Source organism: Propithecus coquereli, unplaced genomic scaffold (assembly GCF_000956105.1).
Source record: "Propithecus coquereli isolate 6110/MARCELLA unplaced genomic scaffold, Pcoq_1.0 Scaffold357, whole genome shotgun sequence".
NCBI lineage: Eukaryota > Metazoa > Chordata > Mammalia > Primates > Indriidae > Propithecus > Propithecus coquereli.
The window spans coordinates 999,566-1,027,415 of record NW_012149252.1 but is presented as its reverse complement, the minus strand read 5'-3'; the positions used below and the strand labels follow the sequence as shown (position 1 = coordinate 1,027,415).

Sequence of the window (27,850 nt, the reverse complement as noted above, 5' to 3'; positions counted from 1 at the left end):
CCCCAGGAGATGTCTACAGCTACTGGCATAGCCACAATTCTATTCAGTGAATTCTACTTACAAGTGAAAAGGATTCATGCAAATTGGTTCTCAGCGTGTTTCTTCCCATGCAGGGCAGAGAACCTTTAAAATGTTGCATGCTTGTCCCCAGACTGTGGTTAAAAAGGTGTTTCTTTCCCTCATGATAGCAACAAAACCTAGAATGCTCCAAAATTTTTCTCCTACCTCAAAACAACCTCCATCCATTCTACCCTAAATTTTGATGGGATTTCACTCAGCTACAAAGAAGCAATATGGTAGAGTTTATCAAAGGGTTTAAGGAAGAGCATAATGGTACATTTGGAAGCATATTTCTTATAATTAACTGGTGCTTATTGTACAATTGGGCATTCATGTTAGATTTTTTTTAAATGTCTAGGTCTGCAATTTTAATTAATCTTAATTCTTTTATATTTAATACGTCAGATATCTATATTTATCTAGCTTTATATATATTTGTGGTTTAAATGAAAGTGCACTTAAGACTACTTGCATGTTTTTAATCCAGTCCGTTTAGCACATGCACTTGATTCCTCATCTCCCAATCTATCCTGTCTTAATCTTTGGCCAATTGCTGTCTTCTCCCTTGAAACGTCCGTATTTAACCAAAGTAACTGGTGGCAGCATGCAACACCATCCATGTCTCAAACACAGAAGTTTTCAAAATTCACCCGTTTGCTGTGTCAGTGTAGTAGGGGCACTCTCTCCGCCATTAATGAGAGTGATAACGCTGATATCATAGTCAATGCCCGGCTCCAGCCCTGTGACTGTGTAGTATCCTACTGAGGAGTCCACAAAATCTTCAAAAATAGGGATACCTTCTCCTGCCGCAACTACTGTGATGCGGTACCCAATAATGGTGGAAGAGTTTAGCGGGGTCCACCTCAGGCCGATGCTTGAATCAGTTATATCAACAAAGCTTAGGTCAGTGAGTTGGGGCACCTCTATTGAGTTACAAAGCAAAGAGGGGGCAAAAGAAAAATAGAAGCAAAAAAAAAAGAGGAAAAAATAAAGCAGTGTATATCAGGTTACCAGTAGTAAATTTAATGGAATGTTAAAGCAATGATGGTAATATGCGATCTGTTTCAAATTCTCTGAAAAGACTTCCTAAACATCATGAATAATTTGCTTCCCTGGGAGAGCAAAACAAGTTACAATATTCTTTCAGGGATTTTCTTGCATTTTGAAAATATCCCTAAACAGCACCATTTGAACTTCTCAGGTTTCTGAAAATCATAGGCCCATTTAGGATGTCAAAGCCATTCCTAGAACCTAAATATAATATCTGCAGTAAGTATGAGCAGTATTTTAAAAAATCGAAAACTGTTTTAGTAGGAAAATAAACGCTTGCATGAAGAAGGTTAAAAAAATATCAATGAACTGGTTTTTTTCTCCCATACAAAACTCATGACAACATCATGGCCATAACGCTAATGCATTATGAATGTATGGTATGAAATGTGCCGTTCAAAGGCACATTCAGGCCAAAGACAGGCCTGAGTTCAAGGCTATTTGCCACTAATTTGTTTAATTCATAATCAAAGTTATTTGATTAGCATTAGTAAAAGCATTCTGCCAAAGAGTGCAAAGGGAAAGATAATCTGTCCAATGCTTTCGCTCTGATAAAATCCAGTTTTGGACAAACAACAAATCTATCCCTAGATAGGCCTTTGTAGTGTTGTCTTTCAATTCACAAGAAAGAACACCCTGAAGGTGGGGCCTTTACTTTTTATTTTTTTCCAATTAAAGAAAAAAAGGATTTGAAATTGCAAGATGAAAATTGGACGTATCAACCAAATGCTATTTCAGTGCTCACATATGGAGACAAAACTATTTTATAGAACAGCTGTTGAAAATTGATATGGACTGTAAAATCAGGCACAAATGTACCAATGGGCTGCATTTACCACATTACTTTTAGCCTGTCAATACTGAGTACAGACACATGACAGCGTTTTAGTAATATTTCCACGTGAGCAGACAGTACAGGGTTAAAGCAGTGGCTGCCGCTCCATTACATACTGTTGCAACAAACAGCATCCCAGTGAAGCACAGACAGTGAAGCAGTGTTAACAGCAAGCATTCGTCCAAACAGTTGCTTTGACTTCATGGTTTTGGAGAGTGAAGTTGGGAAGTCAGAATTAAATCCCAAATACATTTGATACCCTCAACCATCTGGGGATTAAGACGCTAATCCCCATTCTTACTGAAAGTGCCACTCTGAGGATAACAGCTTATTTTTCTATTACCTGGGATGATGGTATCAGAGATAGGGACACTTTCCTTGTCATCTTTGACAGTGTAAACACTGACATTGTACTCCAGGCCAGGACTCAGGTTTTCAAAAGTGCAGGAATTCTGATCGGCGTGGACCACTTCTTCCAACGAATATCCCTGCTGACCGTTTGTAGGGGTTGTGGTAATTCTATAGCCAGTAATGTCTGGAGAAAACAGAAAGGAGGGAGTCAGTATACAGAGCACTTGTGACTCAGAGCATGTTTAACTAGACTGCAATGATGGAGCCACAAAGGGGAATGGGAAAAGGACCTGGTATTTATTGAGGACTCACTGTCATTCAGTGCTTGCAACAACCATTGGAGGCAGGACTAAGACCCTCAATTTAAAAAAAAATCTTGGAATGAGGAAGTGATTACCAAAGGCTTCCCTGTTTCCAAATCCTATGCTTCCTCTACCACGCTAGCCCGCTTTTCCTTAATGGCTCATCTGAGGACAGCTGAGGAATATTCTATTCTACCTGCCCAGTATGGATTCATTCTCAACCCTAAGCACATTTCCCCAAAGATGGCTCTCCTAATTTAAAAGGGCAGAACATATGAGAGACAATCAAGAAAGAAGAAAAGGTGAAAAATAAAAGTGGTGTTACTTATTCTAGAAAGAATACTAATTGTTGAAGACTTCAGGAATCACAGAAATTGGTCAGTAAACAAGTTGGGGGAGGAGAGAGACATCCAAATAAAAATGGTGACGACTAGAGATCTGCAGGGCCAGAATAAAAGTAAGATGAGAAAGTAAATTAAACTTTCTAAGGGGCAAGAAAATGATGGTAAAAGTTTTGTCATTAGGAATAGGAGCAACACTACACTGGTATAAACGAGGAAATACAACTGGAGGAGAAATAGACATTGAGATCATTACATTTGCATCCGATGGGCAGGCTAGGCCATTGACACTAGGTATTATTGGCCCAGCTGCTAACCAGTGTGAAACTTGCTAACTTAAAGTTTCAAATTCAGAGTGACTCGCTAGAAATAGTGTAGCTTTGGCTTGACCTCTGTTTCCACAGATAATGAAAACTTCACCGAAATCACTCTACTTCAGAGGGAGATTAAAAAGGATATTTTAAGCTATTTATAGCTCTATTCTCTGTGATTGCAGACATTGATCAGATTTAGTGAAAATTGCCTTAGCTGTGTGCCCAGGCAAAAATAAGAACTGTATTAGAATTTTTTTACAAAAATTTTATAATTATTTTATCAGTGAAATTAGAAATGGTTAAATAACAACCTAAATATATACCTTAAATTAAGAAATATAGTTGATAAGGATGTAATCAACATTAGTTGAAACTTCTGTTTTTGCTTACTTTAGAATTTTCTCAATAATAAGCACTGTTATATCTCAATAATGATTCCCCAAAACAATTATATTTTAATATATATTTCTCATCTAAAGAGACTTTCCATGTGGTTTTGGCAAAGGTAATATAGATCTAAAATTTTCTGTCATTGCTGCAGTACATCATGCTACTTGAATATTGTTAAAGCTATCTTTTATACATTTCACCATTTTATAAATAATGTTCAATATGCATGAACAAGGAGTTTAGACAAAAGCTTTCTTTAAAGCTTTAAAAATCATCATGGAACCCCTTAACCAAATTTCTCAGTATGTATAGAGTATAAGTGAAAAAGACAAAACAAAACAAAATAAAACCCAAAAACAATGAAGTCCCAAACATGTGATGCTGGGTGTGAGAAGGAGACTAAAAACTTACAATCCCACTTTTGTAATATTTAAAATATGTGACTATGGGTAGGTCAATTTTTTTCTGAGTCTCAGTTTTCTCAGTCTATAAAATGAAGGTATTTCTGCTTTTTATCACCCTTGGATTTTTGTGGTACAATTCATGACAAAATGTTCTGAAAACTTCAGGAAATAATAAACTTAGGATCTATAACAACTTACAAAAGGGAAATTATGTAGTATGACTTCAGCCATTTGTTTGGCAATTTTTTATACACTAGCAAAAGGCACCTTCCAAAATGCTTTTCCCTAGTCCTCATGAGTCCAGTCTGTCTGCCTTTTCCCCACAGACTAGTGTATGATTGTTCTCTTTCCTGTGATTTAAGTAAATATGCATTAACACCCTGCATATGTTGCTTTATACTGTACATCGTATACTCCTGTATTTTTTATGGAGAGTTGGGTACTTGTAACTCAGACTCTTTCTCTGAAAAGAACACAGTTTCTAAAAGCTTTGCCTTGGGAAGGTATTGCATATACTTGCCCTCTGACACGTCCCAGGCTTACCTGGGGTGGTGCTCCTCTCCCAGGAAACCGTAAGCACTCCAGTGTCAGGGTTTGCATCCAGGTGCAAGTTTGTTGGTGGAGACAATGCTATGCAGAAAAAAAAATTCTTAAATTAAAAGTTAAGGCTAACACAAAGCTCTTGGCTTATGCAATGTTTCCTTCCTTCTTTCCTTCCTTCCTTCCTTCCTTTTCTCTCTCTCCTTTCCTCCCTCTCTCCGTTTCTTCTTTTCTTTCAGAATCAGTAAAAATACGAAAACATGATGGATAGCCATTCTGTGACACAGAATTTTTTATGATCAATGATTTTACAATACTTTGAAATTGTTTCCGTCTTGCCAGTTCATCAATCTTAACATGGAAAGAACATTTCTGATACTGTGGAATATATGGCATGAGTTGCATCTGCTACTCCAAATTTAGAAATGCTCACCATAGAAGTAGGGATGAGATATTTCCTCCGTGCCACTCTCATCAGTAAGAAGCGATATTGATATTAGCTTTTTTCAAAAAATGGAACAGTTTTAAACACTAAAAGAAGAGGGAGAAAGAACTCTTCTTACGTGTGACCACTCTGTTTACAATTGGTGGCTCTCTTTCTTGCCCGTCTCTCAGGACTTGGATGGTGTAGACATATTCCACGCCTGGAGTCAAGCCAGACACAACGATGCTTCCCGAGTCTGAAGTCACTTCTCTCGGTGCTTCCCCTCCCTGGCTTGGTCGTACACCCAGCTAAAAAATGCAAAGCAAAATAAACATGAAGGACAAATATTTCCAGAGTTACATTACTGCTAAGAGGCTGTGGTGATGCTTTAAATAATGTGACCTTCTTAGAAACTGCACAATGTACTTTTATTAGAAATTGCATCGGGGACTTATTTTAACTTTATTATATACGTTAGCTGGAAATTCTCTCTACTGGGAGCAAGGGTAGGGGAGGTATCTTCCAAACTGCATTAAGGAGGCTTGTCATGGAAGGTTCCAGAGAAATGTCATTACATACTGTTTTGTTTGATAAAGAATGCCCTGGAACAAACCAGAAGTACGCAGGTGCTTTGGGCCACATGGTAGTTTATTTCTATTTCTTTGTGCTGGAACGAATCTCCTAGCTCTCTCTTTAATGAGTTATTAACATTCAATTCACTTTTAGTTTCCAGTTAAAGGCATCAGCCCCTGCAGTGCTTTGTACTGCAAAAATACACCTTTCGAAGAAATATGTGCATAGCTTCAACTGCAGGGGGATAAGTTACAAAGGAAGAATGAGAATGAATGTGCTCATAGTTTAAAATCCTTTTAAGATTCTATTTCAAAAACCTAGGTAACACTGTGTCATCAAATAGTGTTCAACTCTAGAGATATCCTTCATACATTATAGGGCCTCTGAAAGTCAGAATTAGGGGAAATTTAAAAGATATACTGGCAATCCTCAAAAGGGTTTCTCTATATTTAAGTAGCATAATATCGATATGGCCATTTGCATATCTCAAAAATGAAGTGATCTTTGGTATATGTTTTTTTAAACAAACAATCACGGGGATTTAGTTCTGATTTCCATTCATAATAAATATTCCTCTCTCCACATTCTAAATGCCAGAGAAAGGAATTTTTTTAAACATATACATTTGTATTCATCACTTCCCTAATATCATTACTTTAAAGAACATGAATCTAGATATCCACAGGGAAGACCTTAATCTTAACTTCTATTAAGAGATTTACCCGCAGGCCTTTGAACAGTTGGAGATAAAAGTGATTGGATGAAAATGTGATTTTTAAGTGACTCTGTGTTTAATCGGTCTCCCTAAATTGGCTTTTGTGAACGTGTTCACACTCATTTAGAACGACACATCAAATGGAGTTTTCCTATATTTTTTTAAATGTTGTTCCCTTGGAGAAAGAATCAAGAAAATAAGATAACAACAACCAACAGCTCCATGCTAATGTTTTATCCTTTGCAAAGCACTTTCGCAGTCCGTCCATCCCTCCAGCAATTCAGTGAGGTCTCCAGGGCAGAAGTATTGTTAGGCCCTGGCAATGTTTCAAAGAGACAAGAAAAGCAGGTAACAGAACCCAGGTCTCCTGACTTTTGAACTTCTTGTCTCTACCGGATCCAGAAAACATGGGGGCACCTCAGGGCCATATTGCAAGAGTTTAGGAACCTCTGCAACTTACCTTAAAACCAATCCTTGGAGCAGGGGTCCATGTGATCACAATGGTTGTCTCAGTCACCTCGGTGTTGTAAGGAGGGATGGAGCTCTGAGGCTGCACTGTGAGATGGAATCAAGGCATGTATTCAAACCTTGGGCTCACAGATGATTGCATAGAACAGAGACAAGTATTTTTACGGAGAATCTCAACTTAACCAACCAGTGGATAGAAAATGTCACGTAAGTTCCTTCATTGGGTGAGAATTTGGAGAAGATCAGGGCTTCTCAATCTTTAAAGTGCCACACAAATCATCTGGGAGCTGACTGAAATGCAGGGTCTGATTCTATATGTCCAATATGGGGGTAGGGAGTTTGCACTTCTGACAATCTCGCAGTTAATGACCTCAAAGGAGAGGTCCTTTTCAATGCAATTATAGAATTCAATTTGTGTGTTTCCATCATCATCGGGACTTAAGTTTGGTGACAATTTTCCTATATTGTCAATATAAAGTCTCTTGTGAAATGGAAAGCTGGTTGCTACAAACTGATTATCATTTTGTTTCTTAATCATTAATTTAAGAACAATGATTAAATGATAGATGGTGATCTAAAAACAGCTTTATGCTGAATTAGTCCATAATGATGGCCAATTATTTTTGGTTGCAATAAGAGATGCTGTGTAAAAGTCAAACAAAATCTGCCACCATGGATGCACCTTAAATTCTAGAGATTTATTCCTTAAATATGTGATTATTCATTAATAATAATAAATACTGCTAAGATTTAGTATTTTACCACCAGAATCAGGAATTATAACAAAAGTTTATTTTGCATTTTTTAGGATACTGACACCATTGTTTTTCTCATAGTGAAATTATTACTTTAAAAATAGAAAAGATTTAAAAAAAAAAAGAAAAGATTTGTTTCTAGGTTTCAGCACCACAAGAAAAAAAGAGAAAGAAAGAGAAAAGGAAGAATAAAAGAGCATGTATATATAAAGTTAAGATAGAGATTCCCAACAACCTTGCAAATCTTATTATACATTTAGAAAAGGGGGATCTCACAAGCCAAGGTATTTGAATTGAGTGAGTTAAGTTCAAGGATTTCAAGTGTGTTAATAGCCTTGGTTACATGTTTGATGCCATCACAATTCCTTCCCCTTTACGTCCTACCCAAGCTCTGTTACCATTGGGAAAGTCTACTGAATACATGTGTATTAAATTATGAATGGCTGGTGAGACGAAGAGTTAGTCTCCAGAGTTATAAAAACAGGGATTAAGAAGTCTTCCGGGTCCAGTCTCTACTCAGCTCCAATTTTTTTGTTTGTTATGTGGGAATTTAGGTTAAATATTGCAATTCTTCCATTTTTTTTTCCAGCCTGGATTTTGATGTGTAATTGTTTCTTTTCCTTTTACTTTTTTTTCAATTTTTTTGTAGAGACAGGGTCTTGCTATGTTGCCCAGGCTGGTCTCAAATTCCTGGTCTCAAGAGATTCTCCTCTCTCAGCCTCCCAAAGTGCTGAGATGACAGGTGTGAGTCACGATGCCCAGCCTAATTTTTATTTTTCCTTTTAAAATACTGTGTGAGAAAAGGTGATATTTGTACATGGACACTTCATAATGATTGCTCTAATGGCTGAATTGAAGAGCTACTGGTTTAGTGTGCTGTTTCATAAGCATGTTATTATTCTGATGGCATGTTGGGGGAAGTAGGCTGGGTGACCCTTGGTGCCTTCCAGTGACTTTGAAATCATATACCACTTGGCTGCTGCTGACTTTGCCAAAATGCCACAGCCAGCCCTGCGTGATCATTTTTAAGGGCCCACAAGAAACAATTCAGAAAACAGTTTCTTTCACTGGACATCTGCAAAAGCCACAACTTTTTCACAAATTACATTCTCCTCATCTGTCCTTAAGGCTAAGTATTTTCTATTGCTTCAACAAGCCAGCCAGTCTTCCCAAGTTTAAGATGAGGCTCCCTGTCTGGGAAGACCATTGTAGGAAAATCACCAAACCACAAACCCACAAACTGATGTCAAACTAAGGATGTGACTGTATGACCTACGGGTTCTGGCAGGTCTTGTTAGATGAACAATAGCCTGGCTGTTAAATAAAATTTGTCCTATCAATCAATACAGGAATAAGTTGAATTTTCCTCAGAAACATTGTTTTTCCTCTCACTTTTCTCACATTTGCGCTTAAGAATTTAGCACAAGTTATAAAACTCAGAAAAGTTATTCCCGGAATTCAGCTTTCGTAAGACAGTAAAAAGCTACAGAAACTTAAAGTAATTTCAAAAACATGCAAGCCCTGCTGATGTTTACAGCCTTAGGGAGTACTTAAAGTTCAAATGAAGTTGGGAGAGCTCATTGGCTCTCCAACTGCTTACATTGGTTTATTTAAAGCTAAGCTTGGTGGAGCTGCTTTTGTTATCATTGATTCCTCAATCAATCATCTATTCAACAAATATTTTTGGAAAGTACACTATGGGCCAGGCACTATGTTAACCTTTTTTTTTTTTTTATTATTTCTGCATATTATGGGGGTACAAATGTTTAGGTTACGTATATTGCCCTTGCCCACCCCACCGCCAGTCAGAGCTTCAAGCGTGTCCATCCCCCAGACGGTGCACACTGCACTCATTTATATACCCATCCCCTCCTCCCACCTCCCATCTGCCTGATGCCCGATAAATGTTATTCCTATATGTGCACTTAGGTGTTGATCAGTGAAACCAATTTGCTGGTTATACATGTGGTGCTTATTTTTCCATTCTTGGGATACTTCACTTAGTAGAATGGGTTCCAGCTCTATCCAGGAAGATACAAGAGGTGCTATAACACCATTGTTTCTTATAGCTGAATAGTAATTCATGGTATACATATACCACCTTTTATTAATCCACTCATGTATTGATGGGCACTTGGGTTGTTTCCTGTGAATTGTGCCACTATAAACATTCGAGTGCAGGTATCTTTTTTATAGAATGTCTTTTGTTCTTTTGGGTAGATGCCCAGTAATGGGATTGCTGGATCAAATGGTAGATCTACTTGTATCCCTTTAAGGTATTTCCATATTGCTTTCCACAGAGTATGTTAACCTTTACCTAATAAAATTAGTCTTGACTATCAGTACTAAAGTACTGATTCAAATATAATTATATTTTATATAAATGTACTATGCAGAGCATAAAATAATGCATCCAATATTATCAGTTTCCAAAAGTACTTGAAATATCTTATATTGACCCCCACCTTCCACTTAATTATTGTTTGCATCATTTAAAATGCTTTTTTCTTTTTATAACACTCTGTTCAACAAAAGAAACTACATGAAATACGTCTTATATTAAGGAATGAAAAAGACAATTATGTAATTCTACGTTTTCAGTAAAAAGGCATCTACTAACAGAGCACATTCACTGATATCTCCATTCTAATTCAGTGAAGGACCTCTACAAGAAATGGATACTTACAAAAAATATAAAGACATTAATTGTATGAGAGTAGATTTTAGACTATCTCAGAACCATGCAACATGAAATAGCAAAAGTTCAAGGTAAATTTACTGGCAAAGTAAAAGCAGATTATTTGCTTATGATTAACAATTACTTTGGAAAAAGCCTTCACAGGCCAAACTTCATACAGCAAATTTAAATGGAAATAAATTTTTGGTAAATTATGAATTTTTATGGGGAAAGTTTATAGAGAATTTTTACTGGGAAATAAATTTCGTAGTTATTTACAAACTAATCTTGTATTTGTATTGACTTTTCGAATGTTTTTGAAATCCATATTTTTAAATTAGTCAAATAGTAAGATTTGTTGAAAGGTCTTGGAAAATTGCAAACTAATTCATGGTTGCAATATATGCTGAAAAACGTGCTTATGTTAGGTGCTTTCATAATTGAAAATGTTGAGTTGAAAATAACAAATAATGTTCAGCTGGAAATAAGGAGTCTCATAATTCTTTGTAATGTAAATGAAAATGTATTTAATAGAATCGGTTTGTGAATAGAGGCCTTCATTGTGATGTAGATACATAGGAGATTTAAGACCACTTCCTTTAAAATGCCGAGCAAAAGGACAGACATGACCAAAAGTTATTGTTAGTATTTTTCTCCTCTGTATTTCAAGAGTAATTTAAGAGAAAAAGCTATTCTGTTCTGCGGAATTACTTTAATCTTCTGCGGCCAACTCTCCACCAATGATAAAGAAATCATTTCCTTGGCTTCTTGTTCTATCAGTTGGTTTCCATTCAATCTGCAGATGTTTTCTAATCTGCATTTACCGTAATCACTCAATGCCAGAAGTCCAGGATGTAGACAAACATGCTTATTTTTTCTTGCCTTAATTAGTATTTGGTAAATTCCTTTAGTACAATAGAATTTAATTTTTCTAACAACAGAATGCTTTAAACCCATGTTACTCGAAGTGCCGGCTGGCCTGGAAAGAGACAGGAGCTCGGCAATGTATGCAAATTAATACACTGCTTCCTTCACCAAGAAAATCTGGTTTCAAAAAAATTATCAGCTGAACTAAACAGCATGCTTTGTGATTTACAATCCAGCACAAGCTCCTTCTCTTGTAGCAGATGGGGCAGCGAAACAATTCATGGGCTAGCAACCAGTCCATGAAGCACACTTTTAGAATTAATGCTTTAAAATTATGTACTAATTTTTAAAAATTAATTTTTAAAAAAATGAATGAAGAATAGAGAATGTCAATATAGTTAAGGACCTATCACTAAGAAAGGGCATTTAAATTTTGACTTACGAGTGGTGAAGACTCCAGTGATTTTGGGGCTCTGTTGGTTGCCCTTTACAGCGACGAGGGTCACGGTGTACTCAGACGCGGGCTGCAGGTTCCTCACTGGGTACTTCGAAGCAGAGGGTCCCACATTGTATTGCTTGGGATGGCCTCCTCGGGTAGGGCCCACGGTCAGTTGGTACCCTGCTATCCGGGCCCGAGGAGGAGTCCATATCACCAGGACACTAGTGTCCGTTTCATTGATAAACTGGAGGTTACTGGGAGCATCCAGTTCTAGGAAAAAAAATGAAACATGTCAAGACATATTTAGGTCATAATGATTATACTGAAATCCTAAAGCTTGACTGAATATTCTGAGTTTTCTCTCCTGAAGGTTGAAACTAAGTCAAAGTCAAAGCCCTGGAAAAATTGAGCTGTTAAGAGATTGAGTGCTACATAGAACTTTGCCAAAACTCTGTCAGCTATGAGAGATTGCAGAACTTTTTGCTAGACTATGTTCCTTCGAAAAGTCGAATTTTCCAGCAAGACTCTCCCATCACTCCCAGAAATTATAGTTACATTATAGTGATGGTATTTTTTTAAAAAAGGCAAAAGAAATACCTCTGAACCCCACAATTTGTTCTGAGACAAACAGGTTAAGGAAAGAGGGCTAAGCCTATTAAAATGAGAGCAAGAAGCAGCTCCACATGGATCAAAAGCAATAGTGTATACACTTATAAAATAAACAGTCCTTTGCTGGAGAAATAAAAGTTATTTTCACTGGGCTCAGATTAGACAACAATTACAATAATTATAACATAGTCAGAACCTCAGATTCATGATAGGACACTGGTGAGTTTGCATTATCAAAAAGAATCACATCAATTATGGGTTTTCTTCTTGAGAATGATAACTAGCAGTTTCCCCACAGAAATTTAATCACCTTTCAGATAGAGGAAATCTTTAAGAGGTAGTCAAGTACAATAATTCAGAGCACAGGCTTTGGAGTCAAGAAGATGCAGGTTACAGAGTCAGCTCTATTGCTTCCTGGCTCTTGTAAGTTGCAGAACTTTTAAAAAGCCTCAGTTTCTCCATATATCCAATAGGGATAATAATAAGACCTTCTTTCATAAGGTCAAAACAAAGGATAAATATGAGAATAATGCTCTTAAGAACTGAGCAGATGACCTGGTCCCAATATCACTAGATACCTGGCAATTACTATTCTTAAATGAATTCTACTGTAAGTGTTAACAGTCTACATTTTAACTCTGATTTAGATATATTGAGTTATACAAAAAAATGCACTCAAATTATTAATCTATGCCTTCATTTGCAAAGGAAATTAGAATCTCTTAAATTCTCCTCTCTTGGTGCCCTTCCATTGGTGCGTGTATTTTGGAAATGGGTTATCCCTTAGTATCCATAGAGCTTGTCTGAGTTTTATTTTCAAGTTCAATGTGCTTTATGTTGATTCTGTTTCCTTATTGGCTGGGCATTGTCCTCTTTCTAAGTTGTCCACCTGGGAGTGACTGGCATGCTGCCCTTCAGCCCAGGTTGGAAGTAAGGGTGGAGAATTGGGTGGGGAGGCGAAGTCAGGAGCAGGACGTACTGGTTGTCTGTTCCGCAGTCAGAGGCTTGCTCTCCCTCCCCTGGTTCACGGCAAAGACTTTGAAGTAGTAGGTGACCCCGGGGGACAGCCCGGTGACTTCCGCAAAGGTGTTCCTGCTGACGGGCAGCCTCTGCCCGTGCTCCCCAGGCAGGTTGACGGGGATCACATCCACACGATAGCCAGTCACCGCACTCTCTGGGGGTGTCCACATGATGGTGACCTTCACATCCGTCACTTCCACAAACTGCAGGTCCCTGGGAGGGGGCACTTTATCTAACAGACAAGAGTCAACTGGTTATTCACAATTCCTGCTGAAGATTATTTTTAAAGAGCCGGTTTCTCGGATGTCTTAGGCAGTTCCTAGAGCCTCTCATTTCAGAGCTATGCTAAGTTTTGTCCCTAAACCAGATATTATGCTTTTTTGCATATATTTTCATGGTTCCATGAAAGAAGTTTATGGTATCAATTTTTAATCAGAAAGGCTTTGATAAATTACTTATGACATTTCAGCTGAATCTCCTTAATTTAGGGGAAAAGTAATACTTGATTAGATTCAATATTACTGGAATGTAGGAGCTGTTGACAGAGACCAAACAACCTTCCCTCAGGGACAATGCTTCCAGTCCTCCCAGGAGGCTAACAGAATGCATACAATCCAAAAACAGCTTTGTTCTCCAATAGAAGGCAGGTTAAAGATGTTACCTGGTCAAGCCCCGAGAGATAAGATACCCTGGGAAGTGTCTGTTTTTAAAGTTACCTGCACGTGGGACGCCAGTGGTTTCCTGCTGGATGAAAACTGGAGTACTTTCTTGATTTTCTTCTACAGCATAGATAGTGATGTTATACTGAACGCCAGGTTGCAAGTCACTGAGCGTAACGGAGCTGGCGGTTTCGGGAAGGTTGAGTTCTGTGCTGCTGCCTTCTACTGACGGTGAATAGACGATTCTATATCCTGCAGATTCACGAGAAAAAGTAAGACATTGGTTTTAGGAAACAGAGGCTTACAAAAAATCATAAATCCTCCCTTTTCTAATAGCTCTTAGCATCTTGCTTGATTAGCTAAGAGCTAGTGATTCTTTTTGACTCTTTTAATATTGCCACTTCTTATAATAATGATTATTCAGCGTGAAGATAAAATAAGAACACTCATGTAAAGCTTTTTAGTAATAAATATCATCCTTGAAGACCCAAGATCCCTAATAAATGTCAATTAGAGAAGTCATTAGGTGAAAATATTCATGTTAAACTGATTTCTCCTCTTTGAGCTCTAGATGATGGAAGGAATTCATGAAGCAGCCTAAGCACAGAGTTGTCGAGCACTGTCTGTGTCTTTTAGCAACTTCAATGATGAGGCAGTTGAGTCACCTAAGAAAGAAACTCAGCTACCCCTTTTAGAATAAATCTTAGAGCAAGGTTTTCAGGAAAATCACACTTCTCCAACCCTGAGAGTGCTTGCTTTATAGTGCCAATGAGCTGGCATTTTACAGGTTCTGTGTGTGTTGTGGTGTGTGTGTGTGTGTGTGTAAGGAAGCTGGTAAAATGGATTGGAGGGGAAACGATGCATAGGAAATGGGGCTGGAAGGCTTTAAAGTAATCACATACACATACACGTCTCTGATAATTCTAAGGGAGATTTGAAGCGGTATGCTGGTCTACAGTCAGAATTTGCTCCCTCCCCACGGTGGCATTAAGATTCACACAGCAGCCAAAGAAGAAGGAGGCTAAGCTGACCTGTGATGGGGGCCTGGGGCTTGCTCCAGCGAACAACAATCGAGGTGTCATCAACTTGGTCCACGGTAGGGTCAGGAGGAGCGTCGGGTGCTAACAAAGGGAGAAGGGAAGAAGGGAGGTGATGGTCAGGAAATGTTGCTACAGGCCTGTGTTTGGCAGAAAAAGATTCCTTTGACACCATGCAGTACACATGTACCTGTTGTCTGGGAAGTCGACAGGATCAAACTCTGCTCCCCTTCTTGGGATATCTGATAGACATTTACAATGTATTTTCGGCCAGGAAGCAGGTCAGGGATGTTCACAGAAGTGGCTGTGCTTGGAAGATCTTTAAAACAGAGAGAAAAGGTTACTAAACCAATCCATTCAATGACTCCACAGCTTATAAGAAGGATTCGAAGGATATATTCATAGGGGAAAAGAGACTAGAAGGAAATGCACTAATAGATAATCAATGATTAGCAATGCACTATGGGGATAATCCCTCCTGCTGCTGCTGCTGCTTCTCCTCCTTGTCCTCCCTCTCCTTCTCTTTCATTTTCCTTTTGTTTCTCTCAAAATGTATAATTTTTATAATCCACACCCCCCCAAATTTTTACAAAGAGCTCTCTGTAGTTAGTGGTAGTGGTCGTGGAGGAGATGATGGAGTGGGGGTAGAAGGGATATTCTTTTTCTTGATCTAGGAGCTGGTCCCAGTGTGTGTTCACTTTGTAAAAATTCATTGAACTCAGTGCTTACGATTGCTGCACATGTCAGTATGTATGTTATGCTACACTACAGTTTTTTAAAGGCCCCCAGCCATGAGAATTTGAAAGGCATGAATGAGGGTCTGTGATCACATTGTCAGCTGCAGTCCTCATCCTGGCAATTATTAATAGTTCCATGAAGAAAACAGCTTCTGTTGCATGGACCTGTGCCCAGGCAAATGCATAATATAGCTCCCATCAGAGACCAGGAACATGTGAAGATGGCTCAGGAAAAACCCAGCCAAGTTCCAGAAAGGGTCAGTCCCTCCCTTCCTCATACCAGAGGGTGGTGTGCTCAGTCTGAGCTGTCAACTAGTTCCAAACCACGGAGACCACGTTTCTGGAGGACCCTTCCAAGGAGGGTTTACCAGCAGCCACCCTGAGCCTGCCACGAGCGACGCATTTAGCTCACCGAGGTACTGTGGTTCATCTCCCTCCTCACTCAGCTCATATTCCACCCGGAATCCTGACACGGTGTCGGAAGCTGAGACCCACGAGACCACAAAGCTGCTGGCTGTGATTTCGGTCACAGATTCAGAAGTGGCCACAAAGGGAGAAAGGGGAGTTGTCTCTCCTGTCACGGTGTTGCCTAGAGAGTCGCAGAAAGAGGAAAGCGAGCCTTCAGCCTTTGAGAAAATTTACCACCCTCATCTGTGAACATCATTTTTTTTTTTTAAATGTTGGTGACATTCATGGAAGAATATGAATTGACAAGGAAAGCCCTTCCTGAGGAGAGCCCAACTCTGAGAAACTCGGGCGTGGACGTGAGGATGGTGGGGTACGTACTGGTCACGGGTGTGCTGGTGGTGGTGAAGTCAAAGCGGGTCACTTCTTTGTGGCCGTACTGCTGGATGCTGATCAGCTGCCCCTCATAGATCATACCTGGCTTCAGGCCTTTGATGGTGTAGGAGTTTAAGTGGCCTGGAATGGTGGCTTCCTTCCAACCACCTACAGAATTTTTCTGAAAATTTGAATTAAAAAAAAAAAAATCACACCAGTGTTTACAAGGATGAACCTTTAGAGATGATCAGCAATCTTCAAAGAAGAATGAGGGACCTATGTAGCTCCATTGTGGAGGAAAATCATGGAAAACTGGAATCGTAATGGTATTATTGCTCCATTTTACAGATGGAGAAACAGAGTCAAGTGACAAGTTTGAGGTTACATAGTTGTGGCCACTGGGCAACCTTCATTTTTGCCAGATTATTTATTTTATACCAGTAACATAATATAATGAAACTAAGCTTTGCCTTCCCCAACGTTTTCATTTCTACAATGAACAGAGATATATTCCTTTTTGAACTGGGAAAATGCTGCATATTCTATCTTTTAACTAGGTGGGATACAATTCAAGTTTCTTGCCTTGCGGAAACATTTAAAGGCATAATTTTGCTTTCTGACTCAGTTCCTGGTACCATAACATACTAGGTACAACTCATCTGGTTTTGTGATTTATTCTTGGATATGAACTACCCCATCAGAAGTGGTTAGCCAACTTTGGACAAGACTGCAGAAAAATGCAATTTCGGTTTATTTAATCTTTTGCTTCCAGTTTACATTTCACATCCTGTCCAACTTCATTAATATGTCATGAATCACAAAACTCACAAAAAAGTGCAATAAAGTTTGTGGGAAAGAAACACCCTTACTTCAGACAAGATGAGACTCTTTTAAGTGTAAATATTTGAAACTAATATAAGTCAAAATATGTTTTTTATGCCCAGTGATTTTTTAAAATTACACAATCAACCAATTCCTCTATAATTCAAATACTCAAATGTCCATTTATATTTTTGGAATAAGTGAAAATGATCCTAGTACTCTTTAAATTTAAATTTTAACTCAAATATACTATGAAAAAACTTTAAAATTAGTTATTACAGTTAGCTCAAATTTAGTGATAAACCTTTCATTCAATGTGAGGTTTTTTGGTTAGCTATCAGAAGAAAACAACAGAAAATAAACTCTCAGATGGCATACATTAAGGAAAAACCTGAAATTTTAATTATTAGAAAATCTCAAAGAAATTCTTCACTGTCACTCTTTGAAGACTTTCCAATTCAATGTATGTTTTGTACCTACTTGTAAATGTCCCTTATTGCAATGGTCTCACAAAACACTTCAGAGTTAAGTTTAAAGTAAATAAAATTGGTGATGAGCTAAAAAGATGAGAGACAAAGTGTTGGAGGGGAAAATGCATTGACGCCATTGATTTATATCACTAGATACGAGTTCTGCAAATGGCCGCTCAGTATACTATATAAACATTACAAAAATAATAATAATAATTTTTTTTTTCATTCACCATTTGTTAAGCAGGTGTGCCAGGCACTGAACCATTCTAGCCTCTAGAGAGACAGCATTGAGCAAATGAGACAGACACAGTCCCCTCTCTAAGAGAGGTTGTTTCTATTTTCCATTCTTCTGGTCTTGCCTCCATATAGACAACACGCTTACACCTCTACTTTTTTTTTTTCATTTTTCAACAAGAAATCATATTAAAGATTCTTCAGTATGATGGAGGATTTAGCCAATAATACTACCACCCTCCTCCTAGAATCTTGGACATTCCCAGTGTCTGACATTTGCATTGTTAACTTTGTTGTTCTTGTATTTATATTTGTAATTTAAAGTATTATACTAAATCTCCATTTCTCACTTCATCAACATTTGATGCTATCTTTCTTGATTCCCCACTTTAAAAGATAAAGTTATTGGTGTTCCTTCTCTCTTCTCCATCTCCTATCCTCAGCTTTCATGTTCTATTTTTTCAGTTAAATGTTCACTTTTTATTTTGTCTCGAAGTTGGATCTATGATTCATCCATAGACTAATCATGCCATGCATTAGGAGTACGTTCTTTCTAATAAGTCTAACATCATAACTGCTGAGTGGATCAGGGTTACCAGAATCAAGGTTCGATGGAATTTCTCTCTGTTTTCATACCCTAGTATTGCCACATTCTAGTTTGCTCCATATATGAATTATGGCCTTATTATACATTTGGATTTATTATTCATTCCTCCACCTGATTCTTGGAGTTTCCAACTAATGTTGTTTTTCTTGTGTTATTTGCCCTTGCGATTAATTTTTCCCCAAGTCTGTCTTTCCTATTAAGTCCCCCTTTTTTCCTGGAGACTTCAATCCCTGCTCCCCAACCTCATCCCCATCCTTCCGCTCCGTAGGTACTGGATGCCCTCTAAGCCTGTTACGCAATTGTCATGTTGCAAATTTTTTCCACTGCTATTGGGGTCTGGATTGGAAGCACCATTTGCTGGACCCTGCAACTTCCTTCTTATGCTACTTTTGTATTTCTGGAGTATAACTTCAAATATCCATAAAGAAAAGGATGTATGGAAAATAAACTTTCTGAGATCTTTCTGTCTGGAAACATCATTATTCTGCACACTTGATTGGTGTTTGGCTGTGTACAGAAGCCATTAGAAGTTTCTTTTTATCTCTGGTACTCTGACACATCGAAGATGTGTCTAGGCATACTTCTTTTCACTAATTGTTTTGGGCACTCAGGAAGCCCTTTTAAATCTAAAAATTGTCCCTCAGCTTTGGAAATTTAGAAAAAGAATGATTTTAACAGCTTGAATTTTTCCTGCAGAGTTTAAATTCAATTATCTGAGTTGGTCAAATTTTTTGTTTGCTTTGAATTGCTAAAATTCAACAGCTATAATTAAAAATGGACATTTTTCTCCTATGTTTAAAATAGTGTTTCTCAAATTATAAATCACGAACTTTGGAGATAGAACAGAGCAGGTTTGAGAGAATAAGAGAAACGAAAGCTTAATAGACCAATATCCCCCTTAAGATGGTTTCTTCAATTTCTAGACACTTATTAGAAAATCACAGGGCTCATTCTTTAAATAAACCAACTATCATCCCTTATCTATACTTCCTTCCTATCATCTCTTTTCCTTCTATCTAAATAAATTCAGTAGATCCAAAGTAAAGTTTTTTTTAAATGATCACTTAAAAAGTGACTCAAAAGAGAAATATATTAATTTAGCTAGTTTTTTCAAATTATGAAAATAATACCAGTAATATTTTTCCTTTGGTGGGGTTACAAGACATACAAGAACTTTAGATTTTCTTCCCATATTGGGAAAGAACAATCTTAAGCATTATCATTTCTAAGACCTTGCAAAAAGAGATTTTTGTAACATAAAGAGCTAAATTCTTCCAAATACCAAAAAGATGAAACAATGCCCCCCTCCAAAAACAAAAAACAAGCCCCTCAGTCTATATGTCAATTCGATTGACCACATACTGTTTGGTCACTAAACAAATACAAATTCTATATAAATAGTTAATCAGATCTGTTGGTCTAGAATTTGATAAGCTCAGGAGACTCAGTGTCGAGGTTTCTGAGTGGGATACTCACGGGTCTCCACCTTAGAATGTACTTGGTAATGTGAGATGGTTCCGGTGCATTCCACTGGATGGGGTGAGAGTTGGGCTGACTGGGGGTCTCAGTGATAATTACTTGGACAGGACCAGTTGTGCCTGAAAATGAAAATGTGGGATTTAGTTATCTTGGGTGTTTATTCACTTCAACTTAAAATTTGGTGTACATGGACAGCCATCATTAAAGACAATTTTGCTTATCAGTACACGTGACTATAATAAAATTATGTGGAATTAGTTCATCCTTTACATATTGACATTGGAAATCAATGCAACAAATCCATTTTTACCTGATAATTATTGTCCTTCACATGAGAAATGCAAATAGAATTTATTTATAGTAAATAAAATACAATTTTTCAAAATGCCTCTTAGCTTGCTTTTATATTCTTGATTTCCAAAGTAAAAATTCTGAGAAAACTGTGAAACACCCAAACAGAAATAATGTAATATGCAATACAAACTTCATTTACTTACTATATTAAGCCTCTTTAAGGCAAATCTAATTTTTGGAGGTTTTCATCAAGAATGAATCTACTATCTAAGAAGGAAGCAACATTCCAAAGGCCATAAGATATGATGTAAAACAAACATCTTTCTAAACGGGGTAGAATCTTAGACAAATAGGAAAAGGTAATAATTAAAGACCTAGTTTTATTTCCTATCAGTCTGAGCAGCCTATTAGTTTGGAAAAAAATTCTAGTTTTATTTTTATTCAAGAAATATACTCTCGAATCACACCACTGATTGGTTAAATTATTAAGAAATTATATTAATTTTTTCCAAAAGCTGTTGTGAACTAAAACAATCTTATGAAATATACATTAAATTCAATATTTCCACATCTTAATGTGTATCACTGTTACCAAAAAAATTTAAAGTATAGTTTTAGTTCTTTTGTTAAAAAAAGAAAAATGAGAGAACTAGAATCAATTTCTTAATAGTGTTAACTCCATTTGGAATCATAATAAAATAGCTGGAAAATTTATGCTTGCAGAACAGAAAACTGCCTTTTTAAAAACACCATCTTCTTTATGATGTCAGTCGATGTTCCACTTACTAGAAACAAAAATAAAATTCATTGTAATAACATTTCCAAAAATTTCTAACTGATACTCTGTCAAACAGAGCAAAATTGTGTATGTTTAATAAAGCACTTCACTAGATTATTAACAGATTTATGTTTTCTGAAAGTTTCTAGGAAAAAACATATTGATTTTCAAACTTTATTTCTTAGCTGTTAAATTCTCTTTGAAAACAAAGTTTTCTCCAGCAGAAAAAATGTATAACTTAGGTATCTGTGTCGTTTCAAAAATTCTAGAATAAAGTACTCACTTCCATACCAGGAATAATTCAAAAGTTGTTTGAAGATTAACAAATACTCTTTGAATCTTAATTTCATTTAACGTACATATTTCCAAGCCACATGAAAACCAAAATTCACGCATAAAATTCTCAGTTTTCCATTCTAAAGTGGTATATATTTCACAGAACTTGCAGGATGTTTATTTCAGTCAACTGGCAGAAGTTAATTCCACGTCCCTCTTTGAATCACCCCTTCTGTTCATGAAGAGCCTCACAAACGTAAGCACGTTTATAAAGATAAATATTTAAGCAAAAGTTTAGAGATGTGACTATTGAAAGTAATTCCAGGTAAGTCAGTAAATATAGGACTATCATGTCCTTAAATTATTTATGATAATTGGCTACTATAATTCCCTCAATAAAAAGACATCTGATGTGCATTTTTTTTAAGTCAATCATGATTTTGAGAGGAATGATGGTTAAAAGTCTATTACAATTAAGTTTTAAAAACACCACATAAATGACCTTTACTGTCCACGTTTAAGCCTAATCTCTCTCCTACGTATACAAGGACACAAGGAGAGGATGGCAGAAGGCGGGGAAGGGACAGAGAAAAATGCTACTGCAATGGTTTTTACCCCAGCCAAAGAAGAGCAAAACTGCAAAAGTCTCTTTTCCTTCCTAAGACTTCAAGCACTGGTCTGAAATTCAATGTTTAAACATGTAGGCTTACACCATAGCCCACCTTTAAAGGAAATGAACTGAATAGTAATGGGAATTTAACACATTATGCCAATTAAATACCTATTAACACTACACTCTATCTTATACTACATACAATTTGAAGACAAGAAAGTTAAAAATTATGACATCATTCTATTATTTAGATTTAAATCCTTTTGCTACTGGCTAGTTGGTCTAACTTTTCAAATTAACATAACTGGCACATACTAGCAATTACCACTGTGAAATCTCCACTCTCTCTCTTATTCAGTATAATCAAACTAACAATAACACAGTAAATTAAAGATATGATACAATGTCTACACTTTTAAAATTAGTTTGAAATAAGGTCAAAATGAGTAATTTCCAGTCATAGTGGCCCTGGGGAAGTTAAACATTCATCATCTTTTGACTGAGTCCTTTTTTTCCTCTATTTAATTTGCTGAGATCTGTGCTTTCTGAGTTGCTTATTGACAAACCAAATGCCTCTTATCTTCTGTTAGTTTGAGCAACTCCACTAAGTCCTCTGCAGGAGGAACAAACAGGGCAAGGCTCAGAGACAATCTGTTGGTCATCTGTTATTCCTTTATTCTTACCACACTCTTAAAAGCCCCACATGCCAAGCAGGAACCATTGAGCAAACCAGACATGCAGATAAGCACCAAACAGCGTATCTGAGGTCAAATGCCAATCCCCACTCCCCTAAATCTCCTCTATGCTTGGTGGACTCTTGCTATTACTCTTTTTGGAGAGTAGGAATAAGGTCAACACACAAAACTCCAGCACACGAGGACTCCTTCCCATCCAGATTTGATCTCTAAAATGTCCGTCTAAATGCTTCCAGCAAGCAGCTATGTGGGCAGACTTATTTTAAAAGAGAAAAAAAGATCTAAATCATTCAGGAGGAAATAATTCTTAGTAAATTGCCACACCAATAACAATTATAAACATGGAAACTAGAGAGCATTTCTTTGCAATTTGGTTGTATTATTTAAACAAACAAACAAACCCAATTATATACTTTCTGAACTTACAGTACTTCTATAATCAATCAGATTTAAATATATATTAAATTAAAAAAAAAAAATTTTAAGTGATTCTTACACCCAAATCCACCAAGAAATACTATTTAAGAGGTTATTCAATTTGTCCTGTGAGCCTTCAAAATCAAAGTCACTTCCCTTGCTGTGACTGTGTCTGAGGGTTGAGAAGAGCAGAATTGTCAAAGTCCCTGGAAAGGGTACATCTGTGTAGTTGGAATTTAGGATTATGACTGCTGGAAGGAACTTTCAAGGTAATCAGCTGCAATCTCCCCATATTGCAGATGAGAAAATGAGCCGTGAAGCTCAGCTAGCACTGTCTTTAGCCAAATTGCTCCATAGCTTGTTCTCCATGATAGTGAATCTCTTAGCACATTATGGAGGGACTGACTTAATTTAATCTTAATTTCTGTCACATGAAGATTCCAATGCCCTGAAAATCATTCTTTTTGTTTCTGAATGTAGGCCATGTTTTAAGTCTAAAGTTAATGGAGACTTTGCATCGCAGTAGTTGCTCAAATAACTGATGCCTAATAATTAGCTTTTCACAATGCAACACGTTTTATTATAATCACTCGGTGAGTATTAAATCAACATTTTTTCCCAAAAATGAATTATTAACACCCACAGGTAGGCATCATGTCTTTGTAACCTGAAAAAACCCAGCAATAAACATCTAAACATGTTTGAACTGTGTGGGCAGAGAGTTGACCAAGTTACTCAACTACTGGCCCAGGATACTGTGTTCCAGACTCCAATTGATCAAACAAATGAAAAGTTTGACACAGAGAGGACTTAGATGACATGTTGAATGAACACAAACCCTATGTGGTATTTCATGCCGTGTCTCTAGGCAACTTCTCTGTACGAACCATAATAGAAAACCCAAATCCTTTACTCCCAGATAACTTACTTCATGATTTCTATTTCCATGTATGGATGTGAGATGAAATTAGCCAGTGTTTTAACCTAATGGAATGTTCTATAGCATTAAGAAACAAAACTATATGCAGGTACATTTTCAAATTCTTTCCAACCTTTTACTTGATTGAGGGAAAAAGGAAAATCATTTCAGTCAGAAATTCAATTGATTATTAGATAGTGATAGGAGAAAAGGGTGGGAAAGAGAGGAGACCCCAACCTAGGCGTGAGAGTATTAAAACACGTCCCTGTTGCTGTACCCATTGGCAGTTCTCAATGTGCAATAATAGAGCTACTTACCTGGATAGGTCTGCAAAGGCTGGCAATGCCACTCCCCAATGCCACGGCCATAGCAGTAGCACTGGTATCTGACTCCATGCACATACTTCTCCCACGAGTCTCCAATTTGATAAAACGTCCGGGTCTCTGAATCCTGGCATTGGTCTAAAATATATGCAAGGAAAAGATAAACATCCTTGAAGACTTACAGCTACAAATTTAACTTCACTGTGCTAGTGCAAACATTCTTAGTTTGAACAGAAATTTGCAACTGTCCTTACTGTAGCCCATGCAGTTAAAAGAAATATTTTGGTCACATCCTTTACTTCACAGGCCAATTAGTAGTAGGAAAGTACCCAGTAGGAGGGATATTTAGTTTTCTAAAAGAGTAGTATTCCTAAAGAAAAATGTAAAGATTTAGATTTCAGTATATATTGATATTAATTTGAGAAAAAATTAGTACACTTTACTCATATTAATGCAACTGGCTTACCAATTGAAATAGCAAGGGAAAAAATCTGTGATAATTTTATTTTCTTCTTCAAAATTCAGAGAAACTCATTTTATCTTTAAATGAATGAACTAGATTTTAACTATGATAACTTTCTGAGCAGCTTCTAAGAAAACCTCTTGGACTTCTCTCTCAGCTTTGGCAATCTCACATCAAACAAACTGATGTCATCAGTGTGTTTTCTTAGTGAGCAGCCTATCTCTTTTAGTAAAGGAATATAAATGGATTACCTTAAACTTTGGAGTGCTAGTAACTTAACTCTTTTAAGGCTGTCAGCCTTCACTGTTTGCTCAGTTCTACTATAAAGGGCAGCCAAAAAAAGTATTTTGGAGGGAGATATTTACTGGCATAATCCTTTGCTTCTGTTTTTGCACAATTAGCAAAGGAAAATTCTTTGTCATAACATGGACTATCTTGGTGATTCAGAACCAGAGGATAAATTCCATTCAATTAAAATAAACCTGCATTCATCACCAAATTCAGCAAAAACCAGATGACTACCAATATCAAGATTGTATTAATATATTGGTTCATGATTAGAGAGAAGACTTTGCAAAGCTTTTAGCAAGCAACTGATTGAAGTCTGGAGCCAACTTCAGTCCTGTCACATCAAATAGCTTTTCTTATCTGAAACTTGCTAACCATTCTCTGTGTCCAAAATCATCTAGGGAGACGGGGTTACTTACCGACGGGATCGCACTTCCATCTGCCCCGACCCTGACCGAAGCATGTGCAGTTCAGCATGTGTCCCTCTTCGTGACGCTTGTGGAACGTGTCGTTCACGTTGTAAGTGATGTCGTCAACAATGCACTGATCTGTTTAGGAAACAGTTGGATGGGTGAGAAGTTTTTTTTAAGTTCACTGATGAAATAAAAGAAATTATGCTTTTCAAAGCATACAGTTCCTTCCAGTTAATTATCAACACCTTCCACTAAAATAACTTTTCCACTGGCATAGAATAAACTTTTTTTCAAAGCTTACTCAGTAATCCAATTTTTGCCAAAAACAATTCTCTCATAAACATGTAAATGTTGTGGAGGTTAAAGTATACATAATTGAAGAATGCGGTAAAATACACCTTCCTGCGAAAAGCCAATTTTTTAACAAATACGTATCTTGCTTTCTAATAAGTTCTTGCTTATTTGATAATTTCCTTTATATCTCTGCTTGTATATGATAAATAAGATTAAACATATATACAGCACTCCGCATGGTGTGGTGGTCTTATCTGGTCTCTGAAATGGGGTGGAGGGAGGAGACATTTGGATTTGGGAAATAAGATGACATCTATGGTGTTTATAAAGTTAAAAGAAAATAGGCCAACTCCGTTCCTCACTCTCTGAGAGAGTCTGAGAAGGTGATTTTCCCTCTTTGGGTCTCAGCTTCTCCACCTGTAAAATGAGGAGCTGGTCTGTACGACTTACTGAGGTCCCTTTCAGTTCTGCAACGTCAGACGTAATTATTGTCACTTCTGGATTGTGTTGGCGTCAGACACCACAAAGGAGGGCACATTCGGGCCAATAATCCACACACTGGCTACACAACTTATTAGCTGACAGTTGTATGTAAATATTACTTTTCACATCAAAGAAATAGAAAACTAAAATGATTTTAATAAACCAATACCTCCTCCTATCATATAACTGGGTCCAAAGGGGAAAAACTAATCTGAACAAAGAAAATTCATCCCTGTATGTATTTGTCTCCTTAAATTTGGATCTGTAAGGATCTGATTTTAGAATAGCAAAGTCTTTTTTTCTTTACAGAAATTATTCGATCATTTCTAGACATGAAGCCAGCAGCATACCCAACAGCTAAAAGGATCAAATGCTTGTGTTCTCGCCTTTGAAGTCATCTTTTTGGCTCAGCCTAAGTACTTACATCCTGGGAATGCTTCAGAACCTTGGCATTGCTGTGCCAGCTTTTTTCAACTGGCTGTCTGAAAGGCAAAACCTGTCCAGCCCAGTGGACTAATGAATGGAGTGGCACTGCGTATTTCTTCCCCTGCTTTTGGCAAAGTATGAGTTTTCACATAAAAGTCTGCTTCCTTGTACACTTTGCCGTCTCAAATGTTTTCATTAATAAGCCAGCGTACCTCGGAGCTGGGAGTAGGCAACACACGTCCACTCCCCACGACCATTCCCAACACATGTGCACCTCATCATGTGGCCCATGTCATGCTGTTTATCCCACTGATCTCCAATGCGATACATGACCCCTTCGTTGGTTGTGCAGATTTCCTCGTGGGCTGTATGGAGACAGAAGAGAAGTGCGCTTGATAAACGATCACGGGTCTAAACAGGTATGTATGCAACAATGTCAATCCCGTCTGCTCATTCTAAGCTCTCACTTGGGAAGGCTTGTGTGGCTCAAAGAAATCTAAGTGCTTCTAGGTGGAGGCACAGAATTTTGAACCCTGCAGGGAGAAAACATGGTCCAAAGGTGAAATATGTTGCAGAAAATAGTTACAGGAAGGGTTAGGGAATGTTAAACTAACATAATACCTACACATTCATACAAGGAATTGGCACAGTTCTAGAAGCCTGGATTTGATTACCGCTCTGTAATTTTTCCTAGTTCCAATTTATTCTGGTTCAAGGAAAAACTATGTGAGTAAAAGTGGGTTTTCCTTCTAAATCCAACATTTTCTTTTGTTGAAATGAGAGAAATAAAGGTAAGTGCAAGTAGTTTCCTTGCCTCATGTTCACATTTGACAAGGCATAGTGCACAGGCTCTTGCTTCTACAACTGCAAAATCAAAGGTAATCTATGGAGTCTTGAAATCTGAAAACAAATAAAGGGTATTGGTTCCCCTTTCTCCATTTATACAAACTGGAAACTTTTTTTTTAAAATAAATTCCTTACCTGTCAGAAAACATTGAGTTTCGGTCACTTTGGTACTTATTGATAAGTGACACATCTTATGCCAGTCAACCTATAATTATGTGTCAATATTGTAGGTCTGTGACTGCAGCAGTCAGGTGTATGTGTGTAAATATACACACACACACACACATATATATGCAGTAAATGTTTTAAGCTACTCAGTTGTGTGTTCTTTACAAAGACAAACCTATGCAAATTTATATT

General features: G+C 37.3%; 1 protein-coding gene across 1 annotated transcript in view; it reads right to left on the bottom strand.

The window, feature by feature from the left end:
• FN1 (fibronectin 1) overlaps nt 1–27,850 on the bottom strand; it is a 66,975-nt gene that overhangs the window by 27,395 nt on the left and 11,730 nt on the right. The window contains exons 8-23 of the mRNA XM_012651458.1: nt 26,857–27,055; nt 25,448–25,576; nt 24,272–24,415; nt 19,960–20,081; nt 16,354–16,528; nt 15,980–16,156; nt 15,021–15,149; nt 14,825–14,914; nt 13,851–14,045; nt 13,094–13,366; nt 11,509–11,775; nt 6,760–6,854; nt 5,151–5,319; nt 4,591–4,677; nt 2,289–2,480; nt 711–983 (exon numbers count right to left, since the gene is read on the bottom strand). Coding sequence (XP_012506912.1) covers nt 711–983; nt 2,289–2,480; nt 4,591–4,677; nt 5,151–5,319; nt 6,760–6,854; nt 11,509–11,775; nt 13,094–13,366; nt 13,851–14,045; nt 14,825–14,914; nt 15,021–15,149; nt 15,980–16,156; nt 16,354–16,528; nt 19,960–20,081; nt 24,272–24,415; nt 25,448–25,576; nt 26,857–27,055 — 2,716 coding nt within the window. The remainder of the gene's footprint in view (nt 1–710; nt 984–2,288; nt 2,481–4,590; nt 4,678–5,150; nt 5,320–6,759; nt 6,855–11,508; nt 11,776–13,093; nt 13,367–13,850; nt 14,046–14,824; nt 14,915–15,020; nt 15,150–15,979; nt 16,157–16,353; nt 16,529–19,959; nt 20,082–24,271; nt 24,416–25,447; nt 25,577–26,856; nt 27,056–27,850) is intronic.